This window comes from Poeciliopsis prolifica, unplaced genomic scaffold (assembly GCF_027474105.1).
Source record: "Poeciliopsis prolifica strain line A6 unplaced genomic scaffold, Auburn_PproV2 SCAFFOLD020, whole genome shotgun sequence".
Taxonomy (NCBI): Eukaryota; Metazoa; Chordata; class Actinopteri; order Cyprinodontiformes; family Poeciliidae; genus Poeciliopsis; species Poeciliopsis prolifica.
This window is the reverse complement of record NW_026562395.1, coordinates 5023336-5044320: the sequence shown is the minus strand read 5'-3', so window position 1 is coordinate 5044320 and position 20985 is coordinate 5023336. Positions and strand designations below refer to the sequence as shown.

The following is a 20985-nucleotide window of genomic DNA, read 5'->3' as shown; positions in this document are numbered from 1 at the left end:
GAGGAAAAGTAACTGGCTGACATACTCAGCGTCAGGTCTCGGATTATTTAATCAAGAAGAAACAGAGGGGACATAGTTGTAAAAACCATTTGAAATCGCTCCTGTAGCTGAGCAGCTGATAAACAAACTGAATGCAGGCACATCAACATCGACCGAAAGGGAGATTTCTTTTGTTTATTTGTAGGAAAGATTAAGGAGAAAATATGCATCTCCCCCCCTCAAAATGCATGTCTTCAAAAAGAACCTGCTGGGAATCAAATGCATTCTTCAAGTGAGTCAGACAATTGGTTTTATTGACTTAAAATCTAATGTACGTCATGCTATAATGATTCGGTTACTTGATATCTGGGTGTAGACTACATATGTATAAACTCTAACTTTCAAAGAATAAAAAAATGTAAGACTTGAATGAAATCAAAAGTTGAATGATTTTCCAAAAATGAAGTGTGTTTGGCAAAACGTTGCCCTGACCATCAGAGGATGAAAGTTTAAAGCTCAGCACACAGTCTAGAAACACTGCAAACTAGCAAAAATAATTACTAGTTGGATTAATTTGATTGGTCCATAACTAGGTAAGGCTGCTTTCAGTTAGAGCCTCTCCACGCACGAGGCTCACCAATGTGAGTGAGTTTTCATTAGCATAGACAGAGTTTCTGCATAGCAGCGTCAGATTGAGCAACATTGTAATCTTAAGAATAATTTACCCAAAGTTTTGGTTTCCAAACACAGATGGAGATGATTTCCGTAGCAACAAATATACGACAAGGAATTGCCAAAACCTTAAGGTCCACGTGGGAAATTTTGAATATTAGAAAATGATGGAAAAGTTCAGTTTAAAAATGTACTTGGTTCAAAAAAATCTACGCTGAGATACTTCCTTCAAAGCAAAAGTCAACAAGTTTGTAGAAAAATAACCTGGCCACAAAAAAAAAAAAAAACACCAATTCTCTGCACAAAGTCAATAAAAAGTTGTTGAAATGTCAAAAACCTGGTAAATAACCCAGGTGTCCAAAAAAAAAAACACAGACAGTAAAGAGAATAAAAAGAAAATGAAAGGTATTTGTCATGTCGGTGCATGTCCCTCCCTACGGAGCCATCATTAATTAAGCGTGAGATTGGTCTCTCCACTTCACACCCCTGCCTCTCGTCTTGTTGAAGCAGAGATGTCAGGGGAGGAGACGCTTCTCGTCTCAGGTAGAGTCGATTCAGTGGACCTTAAATAGACATCTGTGAACACAACCCGGTTGCTTTTGCACCCCCCCCACACCACACACACAACCCCTACACCCCCCACGCACACACACACGCACACCCACACACTCAGGCACCCCGGCTTTGGAAACAGCTGCTCATGTGCTCGAGTCTAGTACCGCGACAGGGGCCTATAGCTCTTTCCAGCACTGCAGTACATCACTAATGATAGCTCAACTCCCTAAACTCCCCTGTACTACCCAGAGGGGTAGTATAGGGGTACTGCCGAACGGGTACAGGTCCTCTCTTTACCGCTTGCACCACGGTGTCTGACAGCCGGCTGGGGAACTGTAAAATTAAAGGCCTCGTCAAATGAAATACTGCGACGCGGCAACGTGAATCAAAGCCGGGCCTGTCACGGTGGCTGGTGGAAGAAGAATGACCAAGGCGTGTTCTCAGAAGGAACACAAAACTAAAACGGAAAGTTGGAGAGGGCAGGCAACTACATTGTTATTGGTGAGTTACCAAGAAGCTTTGTCTGGCGTCTAATGGCGGCGTTACAGATATCGACGAGAGAGGTATTTGCTTGTCTCACCTTGAGAAGTCGAGCGCGTTGTCATAAAGGCCTTTCAGAGGAAGAACTTTATTGACTTCCTTTGATATTAATATTTGCCCGAGACGACACAAGCCTCTTTCTTTATGACGTGACCTTGCTGTTACTGCCAGAGACGGTAATGTATCTCGGCTCAGTCATCATCGCTGACTCATGGAGGGGAAGGAAATGGATTGCTTTGTTTCTGTCGCGCGTCTTTCTGTCTTCACTTCGACTTCGGCCTGGCATTTTGCACAGCCACTCCCGTGCAGAGGTGGAAGTGTCAGCACCGACATGGAGGGTCATCATGACTGCGCAGCAGACAATCTGATGCTGAGGTGGAGAAGGAGATAACAGTGGTCTGTCATCCACTACAGCCTCCCCTCCCCTCCACAACAGCCACATCTCACTCATGAGGGAGAGTTATTGCTTTAATATAGACAATGAAGGGTTCAATTTGTGCTCCCGGTGTCAAAGGACTGCTGGGCATGATTGCTTTCTTGGCACGGCTGTGACATTCATTGGCTCGAACTCGGGAGCGTATTGGAGGAAGCCCTCTCTCTCGGTCCCGAAACGTGTTGCATGACAGATAAGAGGTGGAGGAGAAGGGAGATTGGTGGAGGGGGAAGCAGAAAAGGCACGGCTCGTCGAACAGCAGCACTTCGATCCCTGGCAGAATGAGAAATACAGTGTCCTGACCTTGGCTGATCAAGCAGAGGGAAAGAAAAGGGAGGGCAGACGTAATCCAAACCGCGTCCAAATCCAAAAACACATTAAATAGTAAAGAGAAGGGAACGGTTCTCGTGTTTACACTTTGGGGCATTTTTAAACCTTTAAGCGAAAACTGACCCTCTATCTCTTGGAATTGTTGCTTTTTTATTTTACAAAACACTAAAGTTTTGTTGCTTTGTATGAATCCTATTTGAAAGGAAACCAGTGCCTACTGCACAGTTTATTTATGTTGTTGGCTTTGGAACATTGCTAAACAGAAAAGGTTAAGACAATATAATTTATATATGAGCAGTTTTTATTAGTACTGTCAATTAAAAATGTAATCAGCTGTATTGTATTAGAGCAGATACTGTGCACAGTATCTGCTCTAACCATAGTGGTTTTTTAAAAGCAAAATTTACCGCTCAGTAAACATCTTTGTCACTCTGCATTGTTGACCAGAGTACAACACCGTGTAACGTGCAGATTTTATTTCAGGTATCCCTCTGTGGGAGAAAGGCTTTTACGCCAAAATAGGTGATGCGATTAATCTGCATCACTAATTCTAACGCGTTAAAGTCGACAGCACTGGTTTTAATGCAACACACATTTGCATATTTCTACACATCAATTTCTTCTGTCCAGCCCGGTTTTTGAACATATCTTTTTTAAATTCTTGACAACCAATGTATCAGCTGCTGCAGCTTCCACACATGCTAGCGTTCGCCTCAAACTCTCGGCCGAAAATCACTTGAGAACCGATTTAAAACGCAACGCCTCACCGCGTCCACTTTCATTCGTCCCGAAGAGCTGTACCTGAATAGACGGCGGCGAGCGCTGTTTGCGGGTGGTTGTGGTGGACAGCGTGGTGGTGGTCTCAATGAAGGTGGTGGACATCTCCGGAGGCATCGACGTGGTGGTGCGTGTCGCACCGCGGCTGGTGGGCACGTCTCCCACGAGCCGCACGCTCCCGTTCACCTTGATGTTAGGGTGGCCCTCCGCGGCCATGTTGAGAACCTTGAGGCCGTTGTAGTAGAGGCCGGAGAGCTGGCCTTGGTAGGGCCGCTTTCGGTCGTTTCCGCCGATAGAAATAGTGGCCTGTGTGTTGAAGATTGTCAGCTGCCGGCCTGGGACAGGAAGAAGAGGAAAGGGGTGAAGAGGCAAACAATGAAAGGTATCTAATGCAATACATAGGGCTGCCTGTCACTTTGCCCCTTCGCCAGTTTGTACGTTTTTAGATTTGGTCGTTGTACACAGAAAATGTCCAGGTACAAAACTCAACTACAAGATGTTTCATATCAACAACGTGGTACTTCAACATCAAGAAGATTTAGTGAAGTAAGTCAGTTTGTATATTTGTCTTTAGTTACAGAATAAATAGCATGAATGATATGGTTTGCTTATGGGTAAAAATCTATTATATTTGGCTTCTACCAGCAACTGAATCAAACAAGAATCCCAATCGATTAAGACAAGAAGTTCCAAAAGTAACATATATATTGATCAGAATACTAATCTACAAGGAAGAAATGAACTATTACACATCTTAAGACGGACCTGCGCAAAGTAGAAAGTACAAAGCTTTCGGGTTTGAATTGGAAATAGGAAGGAACTTAATGGTGATGCTTGGTTACAAAGTTGGCGATGGAGCAGTTTGACAGAGAGCCCACAAAAGTTGTTCAGTAAACAACAGAAATTACCTGTCAGTGCAACATTTGTACATGACTTACAGCGATACAAAAAAAAATGCTCATGTAAAGCAATGTATTGTTTCAGTTCGCAATTAAATTAGGTTCTAAATGCTGAAAAAGAATTGCACATTTACTCAAAGCAAGTAGCAGAGCTAGAAAACCATTCGCCCTCCTACGACACTATAAACACATTTAAATGGAGAACATGCAAATTTTAAAATAACATCTAAAAAGAATGAGCTGGGAAGTTTATTCTATGGATAATATATTCCTGACTAAACACTGGACTTCGTGCGGGGAAATGATGAATAAATACATACACTTGCTGCGGCGTGTTATAAAGACAAAACGAGTCCTAATGTGCCGTGCGAGTTTGATTAGACGGCGGCTAAATATTACAGTCAAAACACACTGCTCATGCATTAATTATGAAATTGAAATGCATGGAACTTCCACAAAACGAGAATCATAATTGCATTTCTCATTTGTGCAACTCACAGGCTAGCAACACTGCAAGCTTTGTTCCACTATGTTTGATGTACAGCACATTAGGTATGGAGGGAGACAGGGCGTGGTGGGTGGAGGTGGGGGGGGGGGCGTTCATATCACAGAGAATGAAATAACACGTGTGGAGCCATGCATGCAGCAGTAATGGGATATTTTCTTTTCTTTTTTTTTTTTCGTCTCCCAAAACCTGTCAGTGTTTTTAGCGGTTGTTAAAGGGACTTTATGAAAAGGTTAAGACGTTTATATGCTGTGAATTTTTAAAAAGGCAGTTTATAGCGGCATAACGTGGCACGAGAAGGTCGCGTTGTGGTGGTGTGGGGGAAGACGGGGGTTGGGGTGGGGAGCGGGCTCCCTCGACATCCACGTGGGTGTGTGTTTAAGACAGACAAGAGGCCGGCTTCGATAATCCAAGCGATTAGTAAGCGCGGCTCTGTCGGCCGTCAGAAAGCCTCCAATTATCTCTCCATCATCAAAACAGGTTGGATTTCCATTTCGTGTGATGAGTACACGAAGATAAACTACAGCAGAGAGGAGCCCTCTCCCCCCACTCCTGTTGTTAGAGATGTTTTCGGGGAGGGGGGGTGTTATTATGTCAGCTGATTAGTTTGTTGGAGGTTTTGAGTCCAAAAAAATCCCCCTACTGTAGCTGCAGAGCTAACGCCTCCTCTAAGTCAAATTCAATGTGAACAAGAGCATCTGCTCTTTCTGTCACAGTCCCTTTAACTGGACACCATGATTAAACGAGATAAAAAAAAAAAGTGATGATGGGAAGAAAAACTAGGGGTTTGAAAAAAATAAAAAAATCACATAAAAATCCGATTTATTTTATAGATTTTCTTAAGGGGTTTAAGGGATGGTTTTCTCATTCTCGGAGGTTGAAGGGGAGCAAGCTGATGAAATGACTGGAAAAAACGAAATAAGAGAAAGAGAGACATTCTAGAAGTTAAACAAAGGTTTACCTTTCTCCTGAAGCCAATCCTCTACTGGCCGGGTATATTTGAACGGGATTTTCTTATTTGCCATTTGATAGCGCTCAATGTCGCTGTTGCCTTTGGAGTTCGAGAGTTTAACAAACAGCTTGAAACAGTTGGCAACAGACAGCAAACATTTAAACAGTGGTTTATGATGAGGTTTAGCTGCGTTTAGAATGATTTAGAAAAACTTTAGGATGTTTTTTTTTTTTTTTTTGCTTTCCACAATTTAGTTGAACTTTAAGCTTTACATTTGTTTAAAACACTCCACATTCAAAGAATTACACATCATATGCATGAAACAAAGCAGAAAAATCACCTGCAGGAAAGAGTGAAAACAACAGCAAATGCATCATAAAATACACGATCTCAGATAAATGAAGTACAAACAAAGCTTAACTGGCTTTATGAGAGGAAAGAACTGTTATTTGTGAGCACAAATTCTCCTGGACACCATGTTTTTTTTTTTTTTTCGATTTCAAGGGGGCAGCAAACGGTTTTCTGGGACTCGTTTGGACGGGTGGAGCTTTGAGAGGAAAGGAGGGCAACGTTTTGGGAGCAAAGTGGTAATTCTAAGTATGGCAGACCCGTTGGGGGTGAAATCCCACAGCGGCACAGATTTCAAGAGGACAATGCATACAAATGAGATCATTACTGGCTTAGTGGGAGGTCTTTTGGGGTAAAGAATAAAAAAAGAAAAAAACCCTGCCATACTCGATTCTCTCGAGAGCACAGCTAACATGTTGCAAGTATTTATAGGCCCTTACATTTTTTCACACTTTTCACATTCTGACCACAAACCCTGAAAATCCTGTATATTCCACTTGGCGCCATTTTATAGAACAATCTATTAACTGTGTTTCCTCCGTTTGTTATAATATTTCTGCAGATATGAAACAGGACTAAAAAGAAATTTGACTTTGTAATTTGGTGCCTTAAAATTTGGCCTCTGTCTCTTTAAGAAGCTCCTCGCCTTCAGCACATCATCACAACAATGCTCCTCCTTCAGGCCGTTTACAACCATTCTTAGGAGCTTTGAACTCAGAAGTTGTATGATGAGCTCACACCCGGTTCCAACAGGTGTTTGCTAATTGCTGCTGGCTAGTCTGAAGGAGCTGAAAGGGAGAGCAGCTTCATGGGAATGGAATGCTGCATAATATCTCCTCTTTAAAAAAACAAAAAGTAACACTTAGCCCACAAATGAGCAATAAGGGCCACATTTGACTCTGAGTCACAACTTACAGACTTCAAGCCTACATAGATTATATAGATTTACAATAAAACAAAACAAAATGAAACACTAGAGTTTGTGGTTGCAGCATGAGAACTGCTTCAAACATCAAGGGTTGCAATAAGTCAGTTATAAAGAGATTGCCCCACTGCGTGTGTGTGCCACGTTTTGTTCGAGAGTGGCAGTCTGTCGGGAGCGGAGGATTGAGACGTGGAAGTCTTCAAACGACCCAAAGAGCCCGCAAAGAACCACGGAAGACAGCATGGCATCAGCCAGTAACCCGGCGAGACGAAACAAAAGCAACGGAAACCCACCACGGCATATTAACATGGTTTCATAACTGCACAAATGTGCAGCGCGTGGTGTTGCCTCAAGCGATTTAGGCGTCGAATGTTAACTTTCCGTGAGTGTTGGTGGGGGGCGGGGAGGGAGCCGCCTGATTGGGCGCACATCGTATTCTGCTTGTCCTCACACCCACCCGGTGCGCAGTTCAGATATTTGCCTTTATTACAATAAATTACACCTGGCTGGGAACGTGACGCAATCACATAAAGCCGCAGCGTTCCTTCCTGCCTGCCTGCTTTTTTTTTTTTTTAATATTCACAAGAAAATCTAGCCAAGTGCTCCGTTTATATCCAGCTGGGAAGGAGCGTGATTATGGCTGCGAGGGAGCTCAGGGAGCTAAAGGACTGTGTCAGTAGTGTGCCAGCAGGTTAATCAGCTACGCGCAGGACTCCCTCCTTCTTCCTTTGATCTCAGGCAGGTTTCAGGTGGCAGCCAAATACTCTCTCCTCTGGACAAGGGCCACAGAGGAAGCCATTATAGTTGGAAGTGAAATCAGAGGACGAAGGGGAAAGTTGGAATATTAATGCAGCAGATTTTTCACTTTTCTTCTCTCTCTCTCTCTCTCTGCTTCGCTACTTGAAAGTGTCCTCTCAACCCCCGAACCTGAGGGAAGAATCCATGAGCTTGTCGCGGATTGCTAATGGCAGCGGTCCCAGGTACAAGTCTCGGACTGTTCCAGGTGATTAATGAGGTTGACGGTTCTTCGGTAATGAATACACCACAAGCTAATTGTCCACCTAATGAGAAAAATCTATTCAGTTTTCCAGAGGTGACTCCACACTGGGTAACCTTGCCAATAAAGGTTTATTGTTGAGCATAAAAATCTGTCTGCCTTTCAAGCTTCGTTGTTTTGTGCCCAGATTGTTCTTCAGGAACACTTTTTGTCAACTTTTAACATTAAAAGATGGTGAATAAGAGACAACAAAATGAGCTGAGTGTTACCTTTGACTGAAGGGGAGGTGTTGTGTAAAATGGCCAATATGTGCCATTTTATAGCACAATCAAATCACTATGTTACCTTCAGTGGGAGAAATGGTCTCTGTCTCTTTAAAGCTTCAGGAAGCCCTCACAACATGGCTCCTCTATCAACTCTTTCATAACGATTTCACTGAGAAGCAGCTTCTTCACCAGGTGTTTGCTAATTGTTGCTGGCTAGTTTGAAGGAGCTGAGTCTGACATAAAAGAAGATCTTTGCCTTACTGGTGAAGGGTTTTGTTATATTTCTATTCTTATCAGGACTAGCTTCAATAATTAGATCGAAGCCTTAATTTCTAGTCAGGTTTATTAGCTGCCACTAAAATAACATTTCCTCTCATGGCAGCTTGTTTTTTTGTGTGTGTGTGTTTTTTTTATTTTTTTATTTCAACAACCATATGTTGAAAAGATTAATTAGAAATGTGCTCTTTTCCAGAGCGACGTAGTATCTCAGTGTGCAAATGCTCCATCTGAGCTAACCTCTTTAATCCTCCAATAACCTATTTTCCTTATGTTTAATAAGATTTATGTACATAAACACTTCGCTTGTATCTATTTCCACCCTCCTGCATGCCTTCGCCATTTTTTTTCTTCTACCAGCCAAAACAATGTTTAGCTTTTTTTTTTTCTTCTTTTTTTCCTGTCGGTGGCAGCCATTCAGTCAGCACAAACACTGGCAGGGCGACAGTCATCTGCTGATTTGCCGCTTCGTTCTACTCAGTTTGTTTGCCAGACTGATCTCAGCAGGGCTCCGTCGCGGGGGCCAGAGCCGAGAGCGCATCAGAACGCTGAAAACGTCCACAGCGACAGGCTCCTGGAATTTAAAAACAGAAATGTTTTTAAGGGAGGAGGGGAACAGGCTCGAATCTGTAGCTAGCCACTGTTTATGAATCGCCACCCCGTTCTTTGTAATCTACACCGGACTTTCGCCGATGGTTCTCACTCTCTCTCCCGGTCCTCATCCTGAGGTCATTCGTTATCGTTCGGTTTTTCCCATCCAGTCGTATCCCGCTCCTTCTTTTCCTCCCTCTCCGCGTCTCAGCAGTCAGCCCGCCGCACTCGTCTCGGGTGATATAAGCCTCTTCCACTGCTGTCGTCCATCGACGTTCTTTCCTCGTTCCCGAATGCATTTCCCTCCATCAGTTCACAGGCGTCTGCGTTCTCCTGCCTCACGCCAACGAATGTTTTCTACTCTATCAAAACCTGGGGAGTTTTTTTTTTTTTTCGTTGTATGTTTGTTTGTTGTGTTATCCATCATTTATCAGGTCATCTTCAGATGCTGTTGCAAGAATAAATTAGTCAGGCAGGCAAAACGGGTCAAAAGATGGCGTTCCAGACAGGGCTAACTGCGTTTGGCCCACGGACACACTGGGATTTGTCTCGCTCCTTGAGGAATTGTCCATTTCTCTCCATCACTGCGATTGTAGAAAAGAAAAAGACCGTCCGATGTTTGTGTCAGGTGGTATAATTGCACGTATGCATTTTAAAATGAAAGCTAACTAGCTAGCGTTGCGCCACGAAACGCGCAGAAAGACGTGGCTTCACTCGGGCTCTGACTGAGTGGTTAGGCTGATGGCCATTCATCTGAGACAAAGCGTGAACCGCAGCCAGCTCAAGGCCAAAAAAAAAAAAAAAAAGGCTGATGTGCAATTTCTGCCCGGCTGGATCTTGTAATTCTTTTGATTCAAAGATTCAAACTCGTGCATGAGGGAAAAAAGGGAAAAGAAACTGAGGCCGTGCAATCAAAGAGCGCAGCGATTCCGAATGTTATATAAGGAAATTGGAGCCCTCTCACTAAACAAAAGGCGAGGCCCTGCAGGAATGTGGGCTGTCACACAAGTACACGAGGCTGCGGGAGAGACGCGAAACCCGTGATGAGCTGCGACTGGAAGGAGGAGGAGAAACAGGGATGGAGGAAAAGAAAAAGAGGGAAAAAAAACAAGAGATCTGAGAGGAGGGGGGGAGAATAATTAGAGAAAAGGAAGAGACAAAGCAGTCAACACTCGCACAAATCCAACGCCCACACGCATCAGACCCCCAAACCCCCTCTCCTTCCTGACAGAAACGTTCCTGTATGGAGTCACAGTGGGGGATATTGTTGTATGGATGAAGACTCTGATTTCTTAATACAAACAGCATTAAAGGGCTGTATTTTTATGTCGGGGAAACCGCTGGGTGGATGTCACCCTGCGTTCGACTGCGCCAACAGGATCTCCATATCTCGGGAGCGCAGACGGCGCAACATCAACATCCGGTCGTGTTCTCCATCAAATAAAACAAGGTCAAAATCAACAAGTCATTCGCCAGCAATTAAATTGAGACGCTAGATTCACACCGGATCTCTGCAACAACTCAGAGGAATCGACTATCAATCGACTATCAGTCGATTCCTCGCAATTTCAATAGCATCCCAGTATAACTACTTTAGAGCAGCGGGGCTCAAACTCATTTTGGGCCATATCAAACATTTGAATGTCCTTAAAGGGCCGGTGTTTTGATACAACCCATTAAACTGTTAAAATATCAATAAATAGATGTTTAATAAGTTTTTCTTACAATAAAAAATATTCACACTGATCAGTCCCTCCATCATGTTGTGGTAGTTTCTGCAGTTTTTTGAAATCAAAATAACAGATTATTTAGAATGATTTGTGAGGAATTTTAACATTTGCGTTACTGTATGAGACAATGCATGAACCGCATAGCAGTCATGGACTATAAAGTGACGTCAAGTAAGGCTTATGTCATTTAAACCCAAAGCTTTTTTTTTTTTCCCAATTTTGAGAAAAACTTGCAGTAAAACTCAGAAATAGTTTTTTTTTTTGGATTTTCTGTGAATTTTGCATATTTATGAAAAACCCGATCATCGATGCTTATTGAGAATCTCAACAAAATTGATAGAAATATATTCAGTGAAGACTTTTTTTTTATAGCCAAAGCACTTGTTAGGTTTCTTGTTTTATTCTCGAGAAATATTTCTTGTCTTTGTTGTCGTTCCTACTCTTCAGGTCGGCCTGCTGAGCACCAGCTTTAGCTAATACACTTTGCTTTTTTGTAATCGCCAAGACGTTCAATCTTCACTTTATTACATTTGCCGTCTTCACTCTGTCCTGACAGTGTTTAAGTGATTCCATCTGTTTTTTTCATAAAGCTGATGTTGCCAATTTGTCAACGCTGCACCTGTTGTCAAAACTCGAACGCCTGTTTCTCTCTGAACTGCCGACATACTAATGAAAATAGAAGCTGAGGCGTATGTACGTTCTCAGACTGTCTTATCAGGCACAGCAGGGAAATAAATCTAACGTACAGTAAATATCTTAGTGAGCTTATTTGCAACCATTGTTCAAACTTTCAGAAATGTATCGGTGTAAATGTACTTTTAACTTCCTCTATTGTAATAATTTGTCACGTCATCAAAAATGAAAAAAGTTCATCTTTATTTATCACTTGTGGTTCTAATCATAAGTTGTGCGTTTGTATATATTCGCAAAACTGATTCCTATCTGCTAACTGATGCACACACATCGGCTCTGTGACACTTTGTTCCAGACCCCGGCTTTAAAAATTCACTTAATGAAATATAAATGATTGTTCTTTGGATGTTTCTGAACTAGATGTGAACCTACTGAAGTTCTAAAAAAATAAATAAATAAATAAACAAAATTAATAAATGTAAAAGATCCCAAAAAAAGTGAAAGAAAAGTTTGTTTAAATCTGAATGTTGTCAGACTTGAACTCATCATTTGCAGAACCCACAACGAGGGCACAAAAAGTCAAATTTTCACCCCTTTACTTTTATGCTTTGTGTACTGGAGCATTTTGGCCGCCATTCCCGTTGAGTGAAGCATTAGGAGTTAGAGAAACCATGAGCCTGGACTCTAATAAGCAATTACTCACAAGATGTGAGGAGAAGACTTTTATAGGGTGGGAGAAGGGAAGGGCACTGAGGGCTCCTGCAGCTTTATTACCAACACTTAGGATGGGTGCAGAAGTCAACTGTGACACTTTTGATTGCCTGAGCACAACAACTAAGAGACAAAAATGAGATCTTCATAACGTCCAGGGGTAAAAAAATAAAAATTATCCCCGATTGGCTGATGATAGTAAAATTTGGTGAGTTATGAAAGTTATTTCTACATGATACATATGTCTGTCTGGTCGCACTTTATTTGACTGGGTGTGCATAAGACTGACACGGCCCGATCATAAACATGACATAACACCGTCATGAACACTAAGGAGTCTGAAGTTGCATTAAAAGTCCATTAAAAGTGCCAACTTTGCATTAAAGTGTCGTTATTTACAAAAGTACTTTGTGTTCATTTCTGTTTAAAATTGGTAAGGAACAGTCTTTTGACCTTCGAGCAAATGTGCTTTAGTAAAAATATTGAAAAGAAAAAAAAACCACTCGGACATACCACCAGCACGCTTCTATATATCTAATTTGTTGATGTCGCGTGTGACTCCACAATGCGTTGGTTTGTTTCATGGTTTTGCCCCATTACTCAGGCTGGAATGGAGTTATGAAACCTGTCTGAAGTTATCTGGTCAACGAAAAGCGAAAAACAGCCAAAAGCAAAAGAAAGCCAGAGACAGAAGAGATTAGCATCACCTGCACTGGCTCTGAACCAAACTACCCGGCATGCCAGGTGGCGCCAGGAAAGGAAGCAGTTCTGTCGTTGGTGAAGACGTGCTACTGGGAGCAACATGTGGGGGCCCAAATGATCAACGCAGATTTGCTGTCTTTTCAGAAGTCGGCGGTTTTTCTGTTTGTTGTGCACCTGATATATTTCAGTTCATGACTGCACCGTTCCTCGGTAGAACAGCACAACCAAAGCAGCCGCAATCTTGCTCTTCTGCCACTATTTTACTAAGATAGTGAAGGAAGTTTGTGCCATCTTATATCGCGCCATCTAAATTGGAGAACGTGAAAGAAGGGAACAATGTAGCTTTCTGAAAGTTGGGCGACTTCAAGCCAGAAACTGAGGAGAGCCAGTCCAATTTACCGGACTCGAGAAGAAGCAGGAAGAGATTTTTCCTCTCGTCCTTCCACTCTGTCAGTCTCTCCTCACTTGGAGAGCAGCACACAGGTATCTGCTACAGAGAAGCAGAGTTCCCAGACCTCCAAACGGAGCGGGTTCTGTTTGATGAGCCTATTTGTATTCTGCTGCTGTGCCGCTTCTGCTGACCTGGGAATGAGAGATACAGGGAGACGGCGGTGTTATCTAGCCAACAGGCCACCCTAGGTTCTCTGCCTCCTTCTCCTTCTTGCCTCTCCATCGACCAAAATGCCTCTCGGTGCTTTTGAATTCCCGTTTTCGCATTGGGCTGGCCAAATGTTGCGCAGTTAATGCCTCTTGCAAGACAAAGGATCCTGGCTCAGAGTGTCCCACCCCCACTCAGGTATAGTAACATGAAAGGACTGACGGATTTTGAGTAGTAGTTTGCCAAACAAGCATTTCGTGACTGCTTGCCTCCCGGGCTGTCAACTCAAATGTCGACTGCCCTTGAAAATGAAATAATAAAAAAAAAAAATGATGGTGTCCAGTGATTCTTAGGCTGTATAGAACTATCACTTTTATGTTGCGAGGCGAATGATAAACGATGCTGGCTGTACCTGAGGGAAAGTGCTCGTTGACCGGCCAGTTGTCCACTTGCAAGGTCGCGTTGCCCCCGTTCCTCGTGAATCGGACCAAATGGTACTTGCCGTCGTTTACCTCTGTGTTTGACTCCTTGACACTTATGTCCACTGTCCCGATGTTAAACGTGACGCCGATTTTGCCTTGTTCCTGAAAGAGACACACAAATAAAGACTGAAGGGCTTCTCGAGATTTTTACGAGTGCTCCCCTTTTGAAAACCAAGGTTTCTGTGAAACACTGACAGAATTTCAAAAACACATTACAAGTTGAAGATTTTTACTTTTTTTCCCACTATTTGCTTGTTTCAAGGACATGGTTTCATTTTTAAGTTCCTTTTTGCTCCACACACAGAAATCGAGCTTTTAAAAATTCGACATTAGGAACAAAAAACTGTTTTTTTGTCCGTGTCTATAGTCACGAGTTTGCTGTAATGCACTTTGATGCAGCCTGTTGTAAAGCACTACAAACATAAAATTGTCATTGATAAATACTTTGACACACATTGTAAAATATAACTGCCAAGTTCTTTAGTGCTTGAATCCGTAAAATGCAAAAAGCTACACATTTTGCATCGGGTTTGTCGTCACACCCACATCCTTATTCGGAGCTTAGAGGTTTAGCTAGTTGCACGTAGCAACTACCAAGCCATTCAATTTTATTTCTATTTGAAGTTGCAGACATATTCCTCCCCACAGCTCATCTTTAGAGCCGTTTCCATTGGAAACCAAGATCAGTGTTCTTGAGCAACTCATCTTTTTGGCAGTCGCTCGGCTTTGCAGTCACTTTGTGTTGAGACCAGATTGTCTTCAGAATACCACCAGAGACGATCCAAGTACTTGAGAGCGTTTGCCACATCAAAACATGCTAAAAACATGTGGCTGAGGCCGCGACAACCGATGTGAAAATAGACTCACGGTTATTCATTTCAGGGAAATCACGCCGCCATCGCAGCTTAAAGTATATGGAATATGTGACGATATTACGTAAGGTGGTAGAAAAGGCATCTTATTGTCCAAGGTCACTGAAAGTGAATGTCTCTGAAGCAGTGGGGAAAAGAAACAAGTGGTGTGATTTTAAAACACAAATTCACCTGATGAGAACACTATCATGTGATGGTTACCTATTTCTATGCAATGACGGAGAACAGTTTAAGGTTATATTTCGTTCGTCATGTAATTTGACATCCTAACAGTTTAATATCCGCACAGCAGAGACAACATTTCACAGCAACGCGCCCTAGATTACACCATTAGTTCTTGGCAAGCACTGCTAATCCACCCCATTTGCTCCTGCCGCGCCTCTTTCAAACTCCGTTTGGCTGTGTGGTCAGAAAGCCAGGCAGAGAGACATTTGAGACACACACTGAGTCTCTGACCGATGGGATCGATGGTTTGAACTCTCTCCCTTTCTCACTGCTCTGCGTTCAAGAAATCCCGTTCTCAACCCCTCTGGATTTTTGGGGTTGTAGTTCCGGCATCGTTTGAGATTTTGAGATGCTAATCCGCTGCTCCCAGTTGGAAAGCACCTTGTTATCGCGGTTATGCATCATAGCAAGTGTAAGGACAGTCAAGAAGCTGCACAGCATCCGACACCGGAGGGAATAATTGTCCAAACATGCAACGACGCCTCAACCAAATGCAATGTGAACAAAAGTCTAAAAAAAGAACAAATCGGAACAAATTCAACAAAGCTGCTCCGAGACGCTGCCACTATCAACAGTGCAACTTGAGGGTTTATTTTTTTGCCTTCCTTCCACCCATCCTTCTATTCCTCCTTCCTTCGAATTCATGTTCTGTTAATTTTTCCTAATTCTTATGTATTTTGCAGACATAAGAATATATAATAATCCTGTTGAAGAAAATATTTTGCTGCCAATTGATTACTCCTTATTCAAAGTAAAATATGACAAAGCTCTAGAGATGTCGTTTTTTTAAATTCATTTGTCTTTATATTTTGAGTCTATATTTTATACAGTTTTCTATTTTTATTTATTTTTATTACCTGCCTCTACATACCTATTTACCTACCAACATTTTTCCACCTGGTCGCATTGAGCAACAAGGTGATTAGGCACACAAACCCACCTACCTACTAATTGATTACTTTGCATTAGTAAAATACAAAAGAAATGCACTTTAAAAGTGCTTTTCATCTAATTGACAGAGTGCCTTTGATCATTTTCATGGCCACTTGCCTCATCCATACAGGGAGGTAAGAAGCCTTAAGCGCGACCCACAGATTCAAGGCCACCCGAAGCATCAAAGGAGCGGCGCCGTGAGGCTCCGACAGACCCAGCGGCGCTTTCCATTACCTAGATGAACTTGTGAATGTCATCAAAAGTCAGCGAGCGGGCGGCAGAGTCTTTAAAAAGAAAAGACCAACATCAAATGGACTGCAACTCCCAGAGACATTTGAACTGCATCGCGGCCGTGTTTTCCACTACATATATTGTTGGCGCAGTAATGTATTAATTACACAGTAAACTAAGTGTAAAAGGTTCAATAAAGCGACTTGGATGAATGCCCGCGGCTGGTGCTAATGGTAAACCGCACGGAGAACCCGAGGACGCTTCATTATACAAGTGCAATGTGATGAAAATAGGCTGCCAGCAGAGATTGTAATGATGAGTAATGCTCCCCGCAGCCTGTCTCTATATGAAACCGGCGGGACAGATGCCTTCTTCAGCCGCCGTCTCCAACGAAGCCGTACGAAAGCCGTATGTTATGTTTAGCCCTCGACGCCACGAGTTACATCGTGTCCGTAAATCGCGTCGGCTCTGCCTTGTAAATTTCGGATTCCTCTCCCTTTTTCAAACCCCACTAATTTTCATGAGCGTTGCTTTACCACGACAGCAACGCTGTGCAGGCGGTTGCAGGCAAGAGGCATCAGAGCCCGAGTGAGTGGCGTGCGGCGGGGAAGAGCTGCGTTTTCTGTGTCATTTGTTTTAATCCCCCATAGGGAGTCTTCTCTGTGTAATTACTTTCTTTAGAAGCCGGCAGCGGAGGGACCATTTCTCATAACGAATCCAAAATGAGGAGGCTTCGAGCGGGAGAGGGGGGGAGCGGACACATTTTGCTAATTGATCGGCCGAGCCTCTGACCCCGGACGGCCGACTGATCAGAGTGCGGACCCTGATTATGTTGAGCGGGAGCCTAACAGTGTTTGTCAGCGTGACACCGCCAGATGATAAGCTCCGGCGTGGAGTGGATGACACATCGCTTAAACCTGCTGACCTCCATTAAATGTCACACTCTTCTCATAGCGCAAAGGAGCACTTCATCAGGCCAACAGATTTCTGATGCGGCCCCGACAGTGGCATTCGCACACAGAGACCACATCAGCATTAACAACAAAAAAAAAAAAACAAAGAAAAAAAAAACGATTTGGAAAATGAGGAGCAGATTTGTGTTTATCTCTCTTGTGTCAAATCTTGATTTAAGAGCTTTTCACAGCATTAAGAGATTCAACACTTTTCAGGCATTTATAATTTTAGAGTCTCAATTGCGTCAAAGCTACTGAGATAAACTTTTATGAAAGTATAGGTTTTTTTTAACATATTTCTTAAAACTTAGAGAAACTTGTGCCAGCACAACATAGAAAAAAAGTCCCTGTGGTTCTGTCACCTACAGAAATACACTGATTGGTCAGAGACAGGAGGGTCTTAGCACTGCCATGGTGTACACGCTGCTCACACCATGTCCTTTTCACGCTCCGATGCTACTTCTTCTTCTTCACAACAGAGCCAGCAGTGAATGCTAAAGCTAGTTAGCATGAACACAGATGACGGTGGATAAAGTCCAGCTTGACTGGCTCTGATGATCACTTTCAGTCTTGTCTTAGTATTTTCTCTCCCGTTTGTTCAATGATTGCATCAATAAATACCAATAAATTTGAAAAAATGATTAAATGCAGTCACCATAGAGCTACAAATCGCACTTCATTATCTGAATGGTGTCCTTAAAGAAGCACATTTTCAATGGGAATGTTACTTGACACCGGAGGGAATAACTTTTCAATTTGATCACAGTCGTACTACAAAATGTTGTGATAAAACTTTAAGTCCACATCGCCCACCCTTGGGCAGGACAGTAGCAAAAATGTCGATCACCTATAAAAGCCTAGACAAAAAAGTGAAGCCTGTTTCTTTGAGTTGCGAACTGATTTCTGCTTCTAAGCAAATCTTTTTTTAGGCTTAAGAGGACAGGAGCATTTTTTTTTCTTCTTGATGCAAGGCACAGTGCAACATTTTCCCTCTGGGGGGATTGAAAAGGCATAAAGTTTCTAGAGGAAAACACAATCAAATTCCAGACGAGACTCTCTTTCATTTTTAACTTCAAAGTTACAGTTAAAACATCTTTATTTCTTCACAAATACAAGAAACGGGACGAGGCTTTGGTGAGACGGCATCGACAGAGCAGCTCTCCTCGGCCCGGTTAATAATGGAAAAGACACGAGAAAGCCATTTCCTAAAAGCAGTGAAGAAGTTCTGTGGGCTGAATGCTCAGCTGTGCGTTTTCCCTCTTTGTCACTATGGCTATAAATCGGCTCTTAATATGAGCACTTGTCATTAAAACTCAAGACGGACGCACGGCTGGATGTGAGGAAAGCGTGCCGACATGCGCGGAGCAAAACGCACATAATCGATGCATCCCAGACACGACGGCAACAATCTGCTGATGATTTAATGTGACAGGCGAATGTTCTGTGCTTTGTTTCGTGGAAGATATTATTAAATCAGCTGGGCCCAGCAACACACAAAAAAATAAATAAATAAATTTGATGGGTGAAGCGCATGTAAAAGCACACGCAGTATCCTGGTATATCCTCTGTGACCTTCAGAGGATCTGGCAGCCATTGCGCTCCTGTGAAGCCGTATCAAAGCCACGTCGGTGACCAACTAATACCTACAATCAACAGCAGATTGTCCCGCAGCCAGATTTTAGCGATTGTTGTAGGATTTCTCTTTTGTCTTTGCTAAAAGACCACGAGCCATTTCCCTCGCTAGCATTAGATTTGAGTATTTTAATTTTAAAAAAAAGGGAAAAAAGAAAGAAACACATGTCGAGAAAGTGTCACAATTAAAATATGACTTAGAAGAAATCTGACCTTGTTACTAACTTTGTTACTGACGCCTTGAAATTGGGCCTCTGTCTCTTTAAAAATTCCTGCTTTTCTGAAACTCCGCCTTCAGGAAGTCATCACAACATAACTCTATGATTAACCCTTATCAATGTTTTTACCAGTATTTGACTGAGACGTAGCTCCTATAATGAACTCAGGTGTGCAGTTCCATCAGGTGTTTGCTAATTGCTGCTGGCTAGTCTGAAGGAGCTGAGCGGAGAAGTCGCAGGCTGGTGTGTAATGCGGAACCTCAGAATCTTGGAAACTGCAGGTGTGAGTGGGAGCTGTGCTCGGTCAAAGGCGGAGCTAGGTCCACCCAGGCGTGTTTCACAGCCGAATGTTTGCCAGGGGAGGTTCAAGGATTTCTCAAACACGCATGAAAGAATCAAGGCAACACTCCAGGTATGTTTCTGATGAGGAAATAACATTATAACATGATATAGAACTAAAAAAAAAAATCTACTTTACAGAGCACTGCCTCTAAAACATCGGTTTGAATCCCTAATGTTGCCAGAAAACAATGAAACCATTTAAATATTCAACACCCAGTTGGAAAAACTGCATCCAGTCTCTCAATAACAGTCACATTTGCTTATTTTTCCATTTGGGAAAAACAATTACCAGCCTCTGCTGCAGGTGGCGCGCAGAAACAGCACCTGTGGTCTAAACGATGGCACCCCTCCGTCTCGTTTTTCTGTCTTCCTCCATGTTGACCAGCTTCCTCACTGCATCTGCCTCCGCCGCCCACCTGCCTTGCCCACCACAGCACTGCAGCACAGTTTGAGTGACAGATCCAATTACGTTTTTTATTGGCCTGTCGCTCTCAAGGCGGGAAGGCACTTCATTGTCTCCAGAGCAAAAGGGGGAAAATGGCTATTGTTCTGTTAGTGGAAAAGATGATGGCCTCTGTTCTGGCTGTAAACAAATGATGCGTGCAGAGCGGCTTCCAAGCGCCGACCCGCCCTCGCTCACATGATGCAAAGTCATAAACTGACCCTCTTGTGTCACAAGGGAACACGGCAGCGTCCAAACATTCAATCAGCTGCCCTTGTTTCAAAGAACTGAACCGTACAGTGCTGAAAATCTCTGCGAATTACTGGTGTGATACGCAAAAAAGCCTTTGCCTTGGCTTTTAATGCCCCCACTGTGTTTATTCGGAAAACACTAAATCGCTTTCACTGCCATAGAAACGGATCCAGATCGTGTCGACAGTGTTGGACGCCTGCTCGTTTGAAGCCGTACAGTACGTGTAGGTATGATGCCTTCGCAGTCTAACACCGCCGACCGCCCCCACCTCTCTCCAGCTGCGGGTTTGGCACGCAGAGCCCCCGCCGCTCCCACATGCCCCGGCGCACGCTGACATCAGTAATCAGGCCTGCCGCAGTCCAATTCAGGACCGATCAATGCTTCCAACTCACGGAGCGCTGCTGGCAGAGCCACAGAGAGAGACGGAGAGAGAGGGATGTGAGAGGGAGAATCAGCGGCGACGGGGGCCGATCCTGCAGACAAGCCGTCGCAGACTTCAGCGGACAGCTGCTTTACAGAGGAGCAGACGCTCCACAATAGGCTGGGGCCCTTCGGCGGCTCGCTGAATGGTCATTCTGCGAAGCCACCAGACAGATAAATACTTCTGACAGACGTTTCATGGAGGTGAGATGGGCTGAATTGAGTATGCTTAAGTTTGGGTGCGGAGAAAAACAGCTGACAAAACAATGAGTCCAAGCTAGAAAAAAGCTTTTCCAAGCTTTTTCTGGGAGGACTGGGAGGTATTTGTTCCCCTACAGCAGGGATGGCCAATGTGCGGCTCTTGAGGCCATTTGTGGCTCTAGGAATAGTTCTGTGTGGCCTCCTGCCCTGACTGCAATTCAACAAATTCAGGCACATAAATTCAACCTGCCAGAACAGGCAGTCGATGCAAAGGAGGAATGTTTTTTTTTTTGTTAACAGACAAATCAAAACGTCTTTAGATTGAAAATGCTTTCTGGAACCACTGAAGGAAACTATGAGAAA

General features: G+C 43.3%; 1 protein-coding gene across 2 annotated transcripts in view; it reads right to left on the bottom strand.

The window, feature by feature from the left end:
* The window catches only part of nrxn3b (neurexin 3b), a 348019-nt gene that overhangs the window by 34022 nt on the left and 293012 nt on the right, over positions 1-20985 (bottom strand). For both annotated transcript variants that reach the window (XM_055044125.1, XM_055044126.1), the window contains 3 exons: positions 13832-14003; positions 5652-5741; positions 3311-3621 (listed from right to left, as the gene is read on the bottom strand). In XM_055044125.1, coding sequence (XP_054900100.1) covers positions 3311-3621; positions 5652-5741; positions 13832-14003 — 573 coding nt within the window. The remainder of the gene's footprint in view (positions 1-3310; positions 3622-5651; positions 5742-13831; positions 14004-20985) is intronic.